This window comes from Strongylocentrotus purpuratus, unplaced genomic scaffold, assembly GCF_000002235.5.
Source record: "Strongylocentrotus purpuratus isolate Spur 01 unplaced genomic scaffold, Spur_5.0 spur5_contig_833, whole genome shotgun sequence".
NCBI lineage: Eukaryota > Metazoa > Echinodermata > Echinoidea > Camarodonta > Strongylocentrotidae > Strongylocentrotus > Strongylocentrotus purpuratus.
Genome location: NW_022145539.1, coordinates 49,283 through 62,915, shown reverse-complemented (window position 1 = coordinate 62,915; position 13,633 = coordinate 49,283). Strand labels below are relative to the sequence as shown.

The window sequence follows — 13,633 nt, the reverse complement described above, 5'->3', positions numbered from 1 at the left end:
ATCCGGGGTGCGTCCTCCTCTCGCACATTGTATCCTGTCATGAGTTAATGAAGAGAGCTGATAGTTATGAAGAGTGAGACACGTCCAATAATGCTCCTGTCAATGAAGAATGATCATGTTTTCCAAAGCACGTTATTATTACATGGCCGGTTATAGATATGAGATGGTTGTCAGAGGAACTCGTTCCATTTTATTTTCTCCTCCTCCTTCCTTTCATTATACGCTGCGGTTTTCGCATAAAAACCGTTGAGCGACGAGAATCCATCACAAACACGGGGTTGTAATACCAAGCTGCAGCAACACACACACGATAAAAACGACGAAATATAAAGACCGTGTCCACTTAGCAATCAATCCAGTCACGATGGCTTCAGTTCAGCTAGTATAAAAGCTCATAGCGATTTCAGTGCAGAAGAAATTAAAAATGATTTAGAAAAACAACCATTTCGACATCAAGCAATGTTCATATTTAGCATCGTTGTCACTCAGTCGTTTTGACGAAATTGACAAAGCATTAGCAATATGACAGGACGGCTACAAGACTCGTTTTTTCTTCTTCATTTCAATGCTACATTTTGTCATATTCTTTCTCAAAAGTTATCCCAGCGTTGCCTTTTTTGTTTTTAAAGATTCAAACCCTGGTTTAGAAACTCCTTGATAAAAACTGTCATGATATGTTCATATAATAAGTGCAAAATAGTGCGAAAACATCGATACCACTAAATATAAAAACAATTGTCCATTGATGCTAGCGATTGTGATTTCATTTAGTTCACATAGTCACGTGGTCGTCACGACGATCCTTCGACCATAAACGATTTAATTTCCCGACGATTTTTTTTTTAAAGGAATATTTTGATTTTTCCTTTCTGCCGTTCCTGGACGAATTCTGATTTTCGTCGGTGGGGTATACTTCGTGCGCCATCTCATAGCGTCCATAGCAACGACATGCGTGTCGAAGGTCACATGTTAAAGTCACGACTTTCATCTCCATTCCGTTCTTCGAATACATAAGTCCTTTGGCGTGAATATGTACAGTCCATTTATAGCTTGATGCCTGTCAGCGTTGCCAATCTGAAGATCGTCATCGCGTCAGGATCCTTCAAAGATAGAGAGAGAGAGAGATGAGGCTCGTTCATGAAGTCTTAATTAGCAAACCTGCAGCAAAAGAGATAACAAAAAAACATAATAAGAAAGAATTACATTTTTATTATCAAACGTCTGCTGTAATTGCAAAATTCATTTCATTCGAAAATTAATTAAAAACATGGAGCATGCTTGTGCCCTAAATTGACAGCTATAATTATCCGTGCCCAGTCACCCGTTGTCATGTAATTGCAGTTGACAACCGCAATAACCTGAAATATGATATATGTAGTGGCGTTTTGAATGCTTATTGAATCTTTCTCATTAAATAGGCATTCTGTCAATGCAGTTGACAATCTTTATTAGTATTTATTGTTAAACCCACTAGCGAGGTCCTATACAATGTTATTACTCATTTTTGGAAAGGGACGTTTTCTGTGCCGTGTGACAGCCTTAATTTGACCAACGAAATGCCTATAATAAAAGGTAGATTATGGGTAAATATTGCAAGGTAGAGGAGGATTAATGAATAGAGCAGGCAGCCATTGGGGAACAATAATAAGAAAAGTAACGATGCTCATATGAAGTGAAGAATGAAAATAGTGGAATTACAGCTTTATAAATGGTACGTCATTGAGTGACAGGATTAGCCAGACTGACATTGAAAGTATTCATGGCAAGGAATATTAACCAACACAAAAAAAAACGATTTAGAAAAATTATGAAAAGGGAGCTTACTTCAGAGAGGATAATGATGAAAAACGATAACAAGGAAGGTTAAAGAGGATTCGATGAAAAAAAACATATTCTACAACGTTTTTAATGATGATGTACCTCTCTGAGATATCACAAGCATTCAAGACACAGTGATATTACATGATGGTTCAGTAAAGACAGTCAGTGACAGAAAGAGAAAAGAAAAAAACCAAGTCCCAATACGAACATTAATTCCCTTTCAATCAAAATGCTCATTTTGTAGGTGCACTCAATAAAGCGGGCAATTCTCCTCGAATTAAACGAAAATTGTCCCTCCATCAAGCACTTGAAAAGAGAAATTACCCTAAATTTCCTTCGATAAACATGACACAATAGCCACAAACAAAGATGACAATGGGTCCAATTTATTCGCTATTTACTCCGTTGATTGGGAACCTTTAAGGTCATTTCGCGCTGCTAGCCGAACCAAAATTAAATTTGCTAAATTCACTTTAGTAAATGTTGACTATACAACCTTGGTTATAATGGGGATATTGTAATGGAACCCATAGGAATTCCGCTTATGCAAATGAGTTAAAAAATAGAATGTATTTCGGTGCATTAATCTCCTGACGAAAAAGGACGGTGTTTTATTTAATCTCTCAATTACGTCGTTACGATGGCTGCCCAACGCTAGATAAGGTTAATACTTTAATAGTTCTCTTGCATCGAGGCAAAAACGATTCAGTAATTAAATAGATTGAACATTTTTCATCATCTGGTCGCGAAGTAAACGGTTCTCGACGTCACTTAATGGCCATACGGGCAACATGGAATGATAGATTTGAAATGGCTTCGTTTAAGGGTAGTGATATTCATGCGAGTTAAGAACTAATCTAGAGGCAATCTCATGTTTGCACGGAAATTAAAGCTCATTCACTCTAGTGTTTGAGCCCAGGCTAGATCATGAACGCGCACACGTACATAGATACGCCTGCAAATATTGGTATAGCAAACATGGGCACGGGGGCGAAAATATTAATGCGCGCCAAAATCATTCTTATATCGACTTCGTTATGGGCGATAAGACGACGTGTCTTTTCATGCCAAAGAGGGAGGGGAAAATCTCTCGCTTAACATCCGAATTGTGTCTTTAGTTAACGCGAGGCGACGACGACACCCTTTTGTGTGCTCCTATAAATGCGGCATTTAAGGGACGGGGAATTAATAAGCAAAATCAATCAAGCAATGCGCAGGAAACTTGGGGTTTTCTTTCACGGTTCGCGAGGGTTCTTTCATATTCTCCCTTTCAGGTTTCTGAATCATTGTGCATCCATTTGAATTGTAACCGCTCTAGTATCCACTAATGCAAACGGTACCCATTTCTTCCCGTCGTTATCGTGTAATTAATACTAATAATAGCAATCGAAAAGCAATTATGAACACTTGGTTGAAGCGCGGACAATGGATTGAATATCGGCAAGCCCTTGCACGCGCCCCTAAAACTAATTACGACCGCTTTTCGATATAAAGTCTCTTGGCTCGCAGGCGTGACGCGCGCGCGCGCTTTCCTTCTTTCGCGCTGTGGAAGCCATGAGGGTGAATAAAAAGCAGAGCGACTTGGAAGGCTCTCGCAAACTGAAATGAAAACAGCTCCTAGACGAAAACTTCATTTGAAGGCCCTGGAAGTTATCGAATGAGATGCTATAAGACGAAAAGAGGTAACTGAGACCGTTCAATAACGTCTTCCTCACTCGAGATGCAAGGCATAATAGCTCGAAAACTGTGTCACAGCACTTGACTAGCCTCGATTCAGGCAAGAGCAATGTCGGAGGAAATTGAGTCGTTTTTTGGCTTTCTCTCTAAATCTGCCCCATCTTGCATCAGCTGCGGTGATGCGTGAATTACTTCTTGCTACTTTGGCGGCCTTGCGGACCAAGTCTGTCAAAATAGGCCAATCGATTCGAACCCATCACGACGCATAATTGATAAGCAGATAATTACATTATCATTACTCAAATTCCCCACAGCAAACGATGCCCTTATTAAACAAACCACTCGCTTCCCTCTTCTCTTATTTTCCCTTCTCCGGTGGAGCTTCTTGTTATTAAATGATCAACGACACTGAGGTTTTGGGGTATATACCCTTGGCCTTTCTGACAACTCTGTTTGTTCAGCGGGGTGGTGCTGGTCTAATCCTGCGCCGAGAGTCGACCGGTCTTTTCTCCGTCTCACGCGTGGCCCATTGCTTCCAGCTCTCTGGCTCACAACACAGGCTATGACTATTAATACACCTCATATAAACGTGTATCTCACCTCCCTGCTTGCTTCAAGCAAGAACCCAATTTCAATATTTTACGACGTCTTTACCCTCTACTTTACAATGAAAAGAAACCTGATAAGTTTTTTCCCTTTTTCTTTCCAAAATGACAAAAGGAGCAGGGGCGGAACTGATTGAAAAGTAACCAATTTAGCATTGCGTGAAACATTGCGTGTGTCATTAAGATAATATTTCTCCCCTCTTAATCTCAAACTCATCCTTCTTCATATCTCTCCACTTAAACAGTTATTTCGGAAGAGAGAAAGAAAGGAGGAGGAGGAGGAGGAGGAGGAGGAGGAGGAGAGGAGAGAGAGAGAGAGAGAGAGAGAGAGAGAGAGAGAGAGAGAGAGAGAAAGAGAGAGAGAGAGAAAGAGAGAGAGATTGGGAGAGAGAAAGAGAGATTGGGAGAGAGGGAGAGGTGCACGGGGCTCGTATGCCCATTTTTTAACCAACGGTTTGACGGGCTGAGTGTGCTTCGTACATATTACACTTTAATCACCCCCACATTTCTTTAATCTGCATCCTATTCCTCCTCAATACTTCTGATTCCTCCCATCTTCTTTCCCGTCAACTTCCGTTTCTTCATCATCAGATCATAAAAACCTCCTTAAGTAACCCAAGTAATATCTTTAAGTTATAGCTCTGCGTAAAATGGTTAGAGCCTAGAGGGAGTACCTCGGCATTCGTGGTCCTCTGTACATTTCATAGCTTATGTGGAAAATGGAAGGGATGAGGGTTGGGAGGGGGGGGGGCTTCCTAAGGATACAATGAAGCAAGGTCACGGTCGGGGTTGAGTCCTTAGGGAGGAAACGCAAAGGAAGGGGATATTCTATCGGTGGCGAACCTAATCACTTAGCAGCCACTAATTGCCACAATTGGAACCGCCACGATATCGAGTGAATAAATACAGCCTTATAGTATTGGAAGAGGAAATAGACGGAGAAAAGCCAGAGAAAAGTGTAAGACGGGAGGAATAGGAGGAGCAGTAGGTGAATGAGGAGAAGGAGGAGGAGGAGAAGGAGGAGGAGACGGAGAAGGAGGAGGAAAGGCAGAATATGGGGATGTAAAGGAGGATGGAGAGAAGGAGTGAGATAAAGAAGAGGATGAGGAGAAGGAGGGGAAGAAGGAGGAGGATGAGAAAGGTGAGGAGGAGAGGTGAGAAGGAGAGGAGATGGAGGCAGAGACAATCCCTCCAGAATGGTTTCCCGAAGAAAAGTCATTAGACAGAAGACCCTTGACAAAGCTTCTCAGCTAATGAAACCACAACAACACCGCTCATTAAAACGGAAACAATAATTGCTTATTAAAAGTTACCTTTCATACTCAACTGAACAATAAGACTTAAAGTGAAAATCAATTAATTTCAATTATCTCAGAGGCAAGCTAATCAATGTATCGAACAGTGAATAATTAAATGTAATTAAGACATGTGAAAGCCATCCAGCATGCATCTATGGTGATTTAACACGTTTCCTAATTACAACTTTTTAAATGCGTTTACGGGGTGGGCTTTTTAAGTTGTTTATTATTATCATTTTTCTCATTTATTTTTCTCATTTTTTTCTTCATTTTTTCATTTTTTCATTTTTTTTTTGGGGGGGGGGGACAAGATATCTCTGCGGATGCGGTGAAGTTGACGGACTAAAAACGAAAGTCGACTAAAAAGAAACTTCGCCCGATTGACCTGGATCCTAATCTAGACCAATATTAGGCCCCGATCTGCGGTGGTGGTGAGGAAGTTGCGGTGAGAGCCAAGGTGGGGGCAGGAGTGACGAAAATAATATTTCTAACTCTCGTTTTGAGTTTGACCTCTCCCGTCCGTATATATGCATGAAAATACGCTTTTTTCACAATTGAGGTGTTGAATTCAAAGGCTGAGGGATTGGATGTGCAAAACCGATTTTATACTACACTGACGTATAGAGTTTTCTTGGTCTTTTTGCAGCAGCGAAAGGGACTTCTTCAATGCTATTCTTGCGATTCCAAACTGCTTCATTGAGCTGTAATTGAAATACTTGTAAGTTTCGTCACCCTAAAAAAGTGCACAGTCATCTTGCAAAAAAGTAAAAACGCATTTCCTCACGCTATTTTCAGCAAGTACGGAATCTGAAGTGTAGGCACCACTCATTTCATTGTGACACCACCCGCCCCTCCCCCTTTTTTTGTTACCGCAAGGGGTAAACCCCCTTCTGTTCAGTTCTTTCAGTTTTCTCTTACTTGTCCCCGTTAGAGGGCGTCCACGGAGGTGATTTACTATGGCGTAATCACCAAACTCAAATGTTGACATTCGAACATGTCGCATGTTACAAGTCTCGAAGAAAAGTGATCAACGTAATGACTGAAGTCAAAGCTTAAAGAGGAGAAGGAGGGGAGGGGGGGGGGGGGGCTGTAGTACTGTAGTGGAGCTTTGTTAGCATCACTGCTGAGGTCATACTGAATACGGTACGATATCAAAACGAGACTGATTCTTCAACGCCGCTTCTCTCTCCCGCCTCATTATCATTCCAATGTTTCCAATTATCGAACTTAAATTATTGCGTACTGATCAATCACAAATGTCACATTTCCTTTTTCTGTATTTCTTCCTTTTCCCTTTTTGAACTGATCAGCTTCCTGTTTGTTCTCATCTTGCCCTCATCAACCCCCCCCCCCCACCCCCTCGTCTCTCTTTTAATTTGTCAGGATCTGGTGCTGTCGTAGATTAATGGGCGCTTTCGGCACCACTCGGTATCCCTCCACATTCGAGCTAATTTGAAGGTGTCGGGGGGAAATAAATACAACACAAGTCAGAATTGAACATTATGGATGAATCGGGCTGCGAAACGCATTTCTTTCGGGTCGGGTAAGGAAAAGAAAGATGCGGCATTTAGAATGTATATCCATAGCTCCCGGCCTAATGAGTGACTTGGGAGGCTGGTGTATCGGGCGAAAAATGAGAGAAGAAGAAAGAAAAAAGGACGAATTTAGCCCTAAAAGATTTAGCAATCGAATTGAACTGTTTTCCTCCTGAAATTTGACAGCGCCTGTTTCCCTTATCCAATTAAAGCAAGCGAAATTTGTTATTTCCCCGTTGCTGTTTCCGATGATACGAAAGGGCAAGACTTTTCTAGAACGTAGTTATCCTCTCTTTCCTTGTCGCTCTCTATTTCGTTTCTCATTCATACATGATTGATAAATGGAACGCAAAATTGCAAACACGGGTTTGAATACTATGGGACCGAAATGAGAGACTCTGCTCATCTACAATTCAATTTAATTGATGAAATAGTGGAAATCACTGTAATAAATAGGAATGTTATCCCCCATGCGTTATCGATATAACATGACTTGACTACAGAGATTGTGATGCCTCTAGGTCGAATTAAAAAGAAGCGAAAGTTCGCGATTATTTTGGGTTGGATTTCTTGCAGCAAGAGCCTACACCAACCAAATATCCTGAAACACGTTTTGTCTTCATAATTCTAGAAGGCAAAACAGTGAATGCTATTACTTTCATTAGTTGCATACATATACATGCAAGCAAAACGTGATGTAACGGTAATGTAAAGCATTTACAAAACTTTCTTTGTCGTTAAGGGCCCCTGTTTCAAAACGTGAATTTATCATCTAATATTGTTCTCGTGAACACAAATGCGAAGTTCATCAGGTGAAGGATAACTATCAATTATTGGAGAACCAATCCTGCTTATGAAACAAGCTGCCCGGCTACATATATCGTCTTGTATAAGGAAGCACGAATGATTTAGAACCCATCTCACTACATTTTTTGCAGGGGGGGGGGGGGGGGGGGGTGACCTGTCTTTCGATTGTGAGCTGTCTTGTCTAATGCATACATGTCTGTCTTCGTCTCCACCTCGCAATGCATCTTCATACCTATCTCACACATACCGTCTAATGATCCTCGCCATCTCAAAAATCAGCGGTTGTCTCTTCAACCTTGGTTTTCTTTCAGACTTTCCCGTATTAAAAAGCCATGTAGTTCTACAAGGATTTCAGCCGTGGCTTAATTTGAAACCAGATATCGTGGGCGGATCTTAAGCGTGATGATCACAGCTGTAAGGAACGATTTTAGAAATAGAATTCGGGTCAAGTTTTCGAGATCTGGGGCAAAAATTGAAGGAGATGACGGTGAGGTAATCCAATCTGGGTGCTTGGATAAGGCTACTAGTGCGCCGAACCATCATTCAGTAATTGCACTCGTAGTGCCGTCGCGCCCTACATATCACAGCTTGTTTGGACATGGCTATCGCAGAGGTCATTTCAGGTCAAGTCTACCATCGCTCTAATTGGTTTGACTCGTGTTTAACGCCATAGGTTCATCTCACATGCTATAGCTGCAAGCAAAAACTCAGATTCTATGTCTATTCTTCGATCCTAGTTTTATCCCTTTTCTCGGACCATCTCCCAAATCCATTTCCCCTTTGATCTTCCCGTTCATCATCTCAATTAACTCTCAGTAGTTCTCTTACTTTTTTACCTTTTCATTATCAACCTCATCACTTCTCTCTTTACTTAAAAGCGTGAACAAAAATCGTACAAATATATGCGAGCGAATCGAAGAGACTGCCATCTCCTAACAACGACGGTGTGACAGCAATTTGGAGACAAGCCTGTTTCAGTTAATTATTTTCTTCATTTTTAGTAATTTTACAAGCTTTTGTGCGTCACTTCACAATATTCCAGTTTAGATTTACTTCTAAGTTCTAAGTATAATTTATAAGACTAAAAGAATAAATTAACTTCGTTCAACAAAATACATTCAAAGGAATTTTTCTTTTCCAACAAAAAATGAAGCGCTGTAGTCTATGATCAACCGTGACCCTCGGACCCAAACAATGCACCTATATAAAACTCGCCCTTACGTAATCTCGCCCCTTCCTTCTTCATGTCGGTACACAACATCGGTCACAATGATGACGAAGTCAAACGAATATTCTAAATTCCTGAATTAATTTCGTAAAGCGTTCTTCCACAGGACAATCTCACTTCAGGAACTCAAAATTCTTAAACCAACTATAAAATTATTGCTAAAATTATGAATAATCCTGGAATTACAGCATTTATGATACATGTATCCTGTGTATTTTGAATTTATTCATAGAAATAGCATCATTACAGCTATTGCATCTCTCATCTTTGTTGTCCCAATTATTTAGAACACCCCATTACTGAATTCAAGCACGAATACATGTGTACTACAAGAAAAAGAGAAAGTATTTTTGACAATTCTAGCTGAAGCGCCACACGCGTCCTGATCTTGCCATGCAAATGCAATTATCCGAGAGGGGATTCTTGTCTTGTCCGTAGCTGCACAAGTGTGCAATTCAGTATTGAATATATATTGGACGACAAATTTTGTTTGGGCAAACGATATTCATGCCGTGGGGGAAAAGGTATCTTAACTCCAAAGATTGCAGGCCTTACCGTCTTTCATGTGCTATCCTACTCCCTTTCTCCCTTCTTTTTTGTCTTGAGACTGAGATGTTCAGAGAGGCAATAATCAAACTCGATTTTTTTTTCTTCTTCATCTCCCTCCAGTCGATGCTTGATAGGCAATTATCGGCAAGGAGGGAAGGTAAGGCATTATACATCTCTCTCTTCATCATTTCCTTGTCGGACAGCCTAACAATTACTTGGGGGCTTCTCACCACTCAAGCCATCTACATGAGGAGAGGGGAAGAGGGTACGCAGCGAGTGCGTTGTTACTCTCAAAGCATAAAACCTTTCAATCAAACCTTATATTTCCATTTTGAATTGGGCGAACGTAATATTAAGTGCGCGGCGATATAGAGAGCGGAGAAACAAGGCAATGTTTCGAGAGCGGGGGGAAACCGAGCGCTATCCGACATAATAATACTGACATGTCAGACATATTTGGGACATCTGTATTACTGTAATCATTCTAAAATCGAAACCCACCCATATAAATTGGGAACTACATACCCCCCCCCCCCCCCCCGCCACGCAGTCCACAATCCGATATGAGGCAATCCAGTTTCAGAACGAGATGGTTCAATACGTTGTTAGCCAAAACTATTTCTTTTCGCAGTTTAATTTCTACAAAGTTTTTTTAATCACAGAATAAATTTCAAAATCACAAATTCTGTCGTGCGAGTTCAGATGTATTTGATAGTGGTGGTTATTTTACCTGACAGCTAAGAAAGCATAAAAGGCTTGTTAGTAAGCAACCAAAAAAATCGATGACATCGTGGTATACACAAGTGTTTTTCTCTGGCTGCTTTGCTTTTCTTTTTAATTGTTTGAAAAATTATTCATCTCATCAAAATATTACTGATAAAACACGAATGAACATAATATCGGCCCCCACGTCCATCCTTAACTGTAATATAGCGGATCTACAAACTTAATTTGGTCTTTTATTTATATAAGAAGAAGTGACCGTCTATACTTCCATTTATGAAAGCCCTCGAGCCAAAAATGCAGATACTAACGTTTCTTAAAACCATATTCTTTCTTTCATTCAACGATTCAAGCGCTGAAGTTTTTCTCAAAGAGCCCATTGAAACGGCGAACAGATTTTAAAAATGAAGACCCATATCCCTGTAACAAGTTGACACAGCTCTCCAGAATCTCGAAACAAAACTGGCTGACTAATACACACGTTACCATGACAACCAGAGATGATGAGATTATACAGGTTGGTGTTCAATATGATGACCATGTCTGTGTTCCTTCAAAACTGGGAGAGCATCTTGGGTTGTCTAAGCCTTTTTGCTGTTATGGTAGTCGGCAAAAATAAGTATGTCTGGAGGGTAAATTGTATTTTAAGGCACACAAGTACGGCCCTCTCATCGAGCTTTTAGGGATAACGGAAAATGGCTACCTGCTCTATGTTTAATTTGACATCTGATGATCCGTTAGAGAGCGTGTATGATGGAGACTGCGTATCATATTTCGAGAAGGAGATTGGAAGGCAGTGCCTGTTAGAGTAGAAGGTCTCCATCTCTCTCGCTCCTCCCTTCCGTCTTCAGGACAAGACGGTGAAGGGGTTTTAACTCGGGCATAAACCTTCTGGTATTACAAGCCCATTTCCATCTGTATTCGGGGGGAGAAGTACCCGTCTTCAGAAAACGCGGGAGGGATATAGCGTGCTCGGAGTGTATATACGGCTGATGGAGGATTTGCGCGGGAGATTGGCAGCGGGGTTGTAATGGTTATGCCTCGGGGAGACTCGGCTGACAGCTACAAGCCTTATGAACTCAAACCGCCACGGGGAATACCTCTTCCTCGTTTTGTTTCTTCAGTGAAAGTGGTTCGATGTTTTTTGGGGGATTGTGTTGGCAATTATGATGAGCGGGAAATGAAGCGATTAAGAAAGTCATCAGTCGTGTCTTTATGATAGCAATACACATCATGACTTCACTTTATATTCAGCCATGAAAATATAATTAGCATAAATGGCTATCAACCCCCATCTTCTCAAAACTATCTTTAAGCAGTTAAGTGCAGTGGTCTGAATCTCAGGAGCAACTCGTCTATGTGCGATATTTCCTTTATGAAGAATCATTTGGCTTTGGTAAGTCCACAGGAGTGGATTAAAGCTTACCTACTCAATTTTAAGGTTGGTAGAAGGAAGCTTAAATTACATGTTATGATCATCCCACCCGATGACAGTTTTCTGTATCAGCGCTATTTCCTATGCAATTTCTACGAAATATTCACAACGAAAAACAGTCCTGTCATTGAAGCTACAAATCGCATAGGTGAGCGGTGCATTCGTAAGTCAGTAGACACTCATTGGAGAGAGGTTAAGTTTGGAAGTCCCCCCCCCCCCAATCTTATCCCTCCCCTAAGTTCAGGACATTATAAATACATAACAACTGAGCTGAACACGTATTTAGAATGACTAGACCCTTCATGTGTGTTTATGCCACAATTACCCACAGGAAATGTCTCAGCAGCAGTAGGAAATAACAGTAATAGAATATGGTTATGCCATAATAATTACTTACCGGAATACACTATACATTATATTATGATAATTATTATGCCTTTGCAGTAGAAAATAACAGCAATAAAATTTATTGATCACATTATAAAATGTATCCATATTCATTATGCCACTTCTCTGGTTTCAAACAACTCACTCACATTGGTACTAAGATGTATGCCATTTTGATCGGCAACCACACGTTTTCTAATCGGTTTCTCATAAATGTTGTTCTCCTTTGTTCTACAACCGTCAACCTCAATTTGGTAGCTCTCAAAAGTAGAGAGAAACAAGAAATTGTAGGAAAATTGTATAAATCACTCATGAGGAGGGCACATTACAGATTTGGATACATTTTAAAACGTGATATCAGGGACCCGTTTCACAAAGCCTTTTTTGAATGACAAATGACAAATATCAGTGACAAATCTGCCGTTAACCAATAAGAAGCAAGGATTTCACTAGCTTATAACAACAACTGTCATTTGTCACTGATGACAAGTTTTGTGAAATGGGTCCCTGGGCGTCATCGACGTGCAATGCTTACTCTGTTACCCGGTCTCAGGCCCGGGGCGTGTCCGGGGGTCATGCCATGATGCGCCGCCGACTTGTAGAGTTTGCTGTGGTCGTTCTCGCAGACGATGCTGCCGTTGACTACCGTGTAACGATCACCCGGGACGAGCTGTATGTGACACGAGCTACAGGCAAAGCACTTGAGGTGGTAGACACGATTCTGGGTCCTCATGACCAGCTCGTTGGCCGGGATCTGCTGACCACAGGCCGTACATGCTCCACTTGTACCGAATATTCTGCAGGAGACATAAAAGAAAAGGGAAGATGATTATTTAAATAACATTTATATAACTTGCAAAACATAGTTATGCAAAATATGTACACTCGGCAGTGGAAAGGGAGCTGGAGTTGTTATCAATTACAAATTAAAAAAAAAAAAAACAGCATTTCGGCTGCCTATAATACGACCGACCTTTATATGTCACAGCAGAACAGCAGAACGCCAGAGGACAACAATAATTTTCTAACAAAGGCGTATAAAGGGCCAGGAACACAAAAAATTAATGTAAAAAAGCAATTTATTACTGTTCAATACAAAAAGACGATACATTAAATAATAGTGGAAAATAACTGTCAGACCAATGTCAAACTTGAATTTTTTAAGAATATAAGCTTCTTGCTTTCTTGTATAATAATAAAATAATCACAGCCAAATCAACAGTGTACTTTTTGGCATCACTGTCGAGCGAACAGAAAGTTCAACGCTCTCTTTTTTCACATCGCATCCGTAAATAATTAAAAAAATAATTTAGTATCGTCTTAGACAAAGAGATCAAAAGTACGATATTGTTTCTAAATGTTTTATCATAGAGTTGAGCCGTGCCTTAAGGACGAAAAGGGCAATGTTACTTTTACAAACGAATAGGGGAAATAACAGAAAGCAGAGAGAAATACAAAGGGAAACCAGGGAGAGGGGTGAAATAAAAGGAGAGAGAGAGAGAGAGTATGGATAGAGAATGGTAGAGAGAAAAGTGAATGAGAAGGTGTTTATTTTAGCTGAAAAGTAT

At 40.6% G+C, this 13,633-nt stretch overlaps 1 protein-coding gene across 1 annotated transcript; it reads right to left on the bottom strand.

The window, feature by feature from the left end:
* Positions 1 to 874: 874 nt before the first annotated feature.
* Positions 875 to 12,876, bottom strand: LOC115923576 (LIM domain transcription factor LMO4.1-like; the record flags this gene model as incomplete). Its single annotated transcript, XM_030984554.1, has 2 exons — positions 875 to 1,158; positions 12,601 to 12,876. Coding segments are annotated over 2 exons (285 nt in total), but the record flags the coding sequence as incomplete, so codon positions are not given.
* Between the last annotated feature and the right edge of the window lie 757 nt (positions 12,877 to 13,633).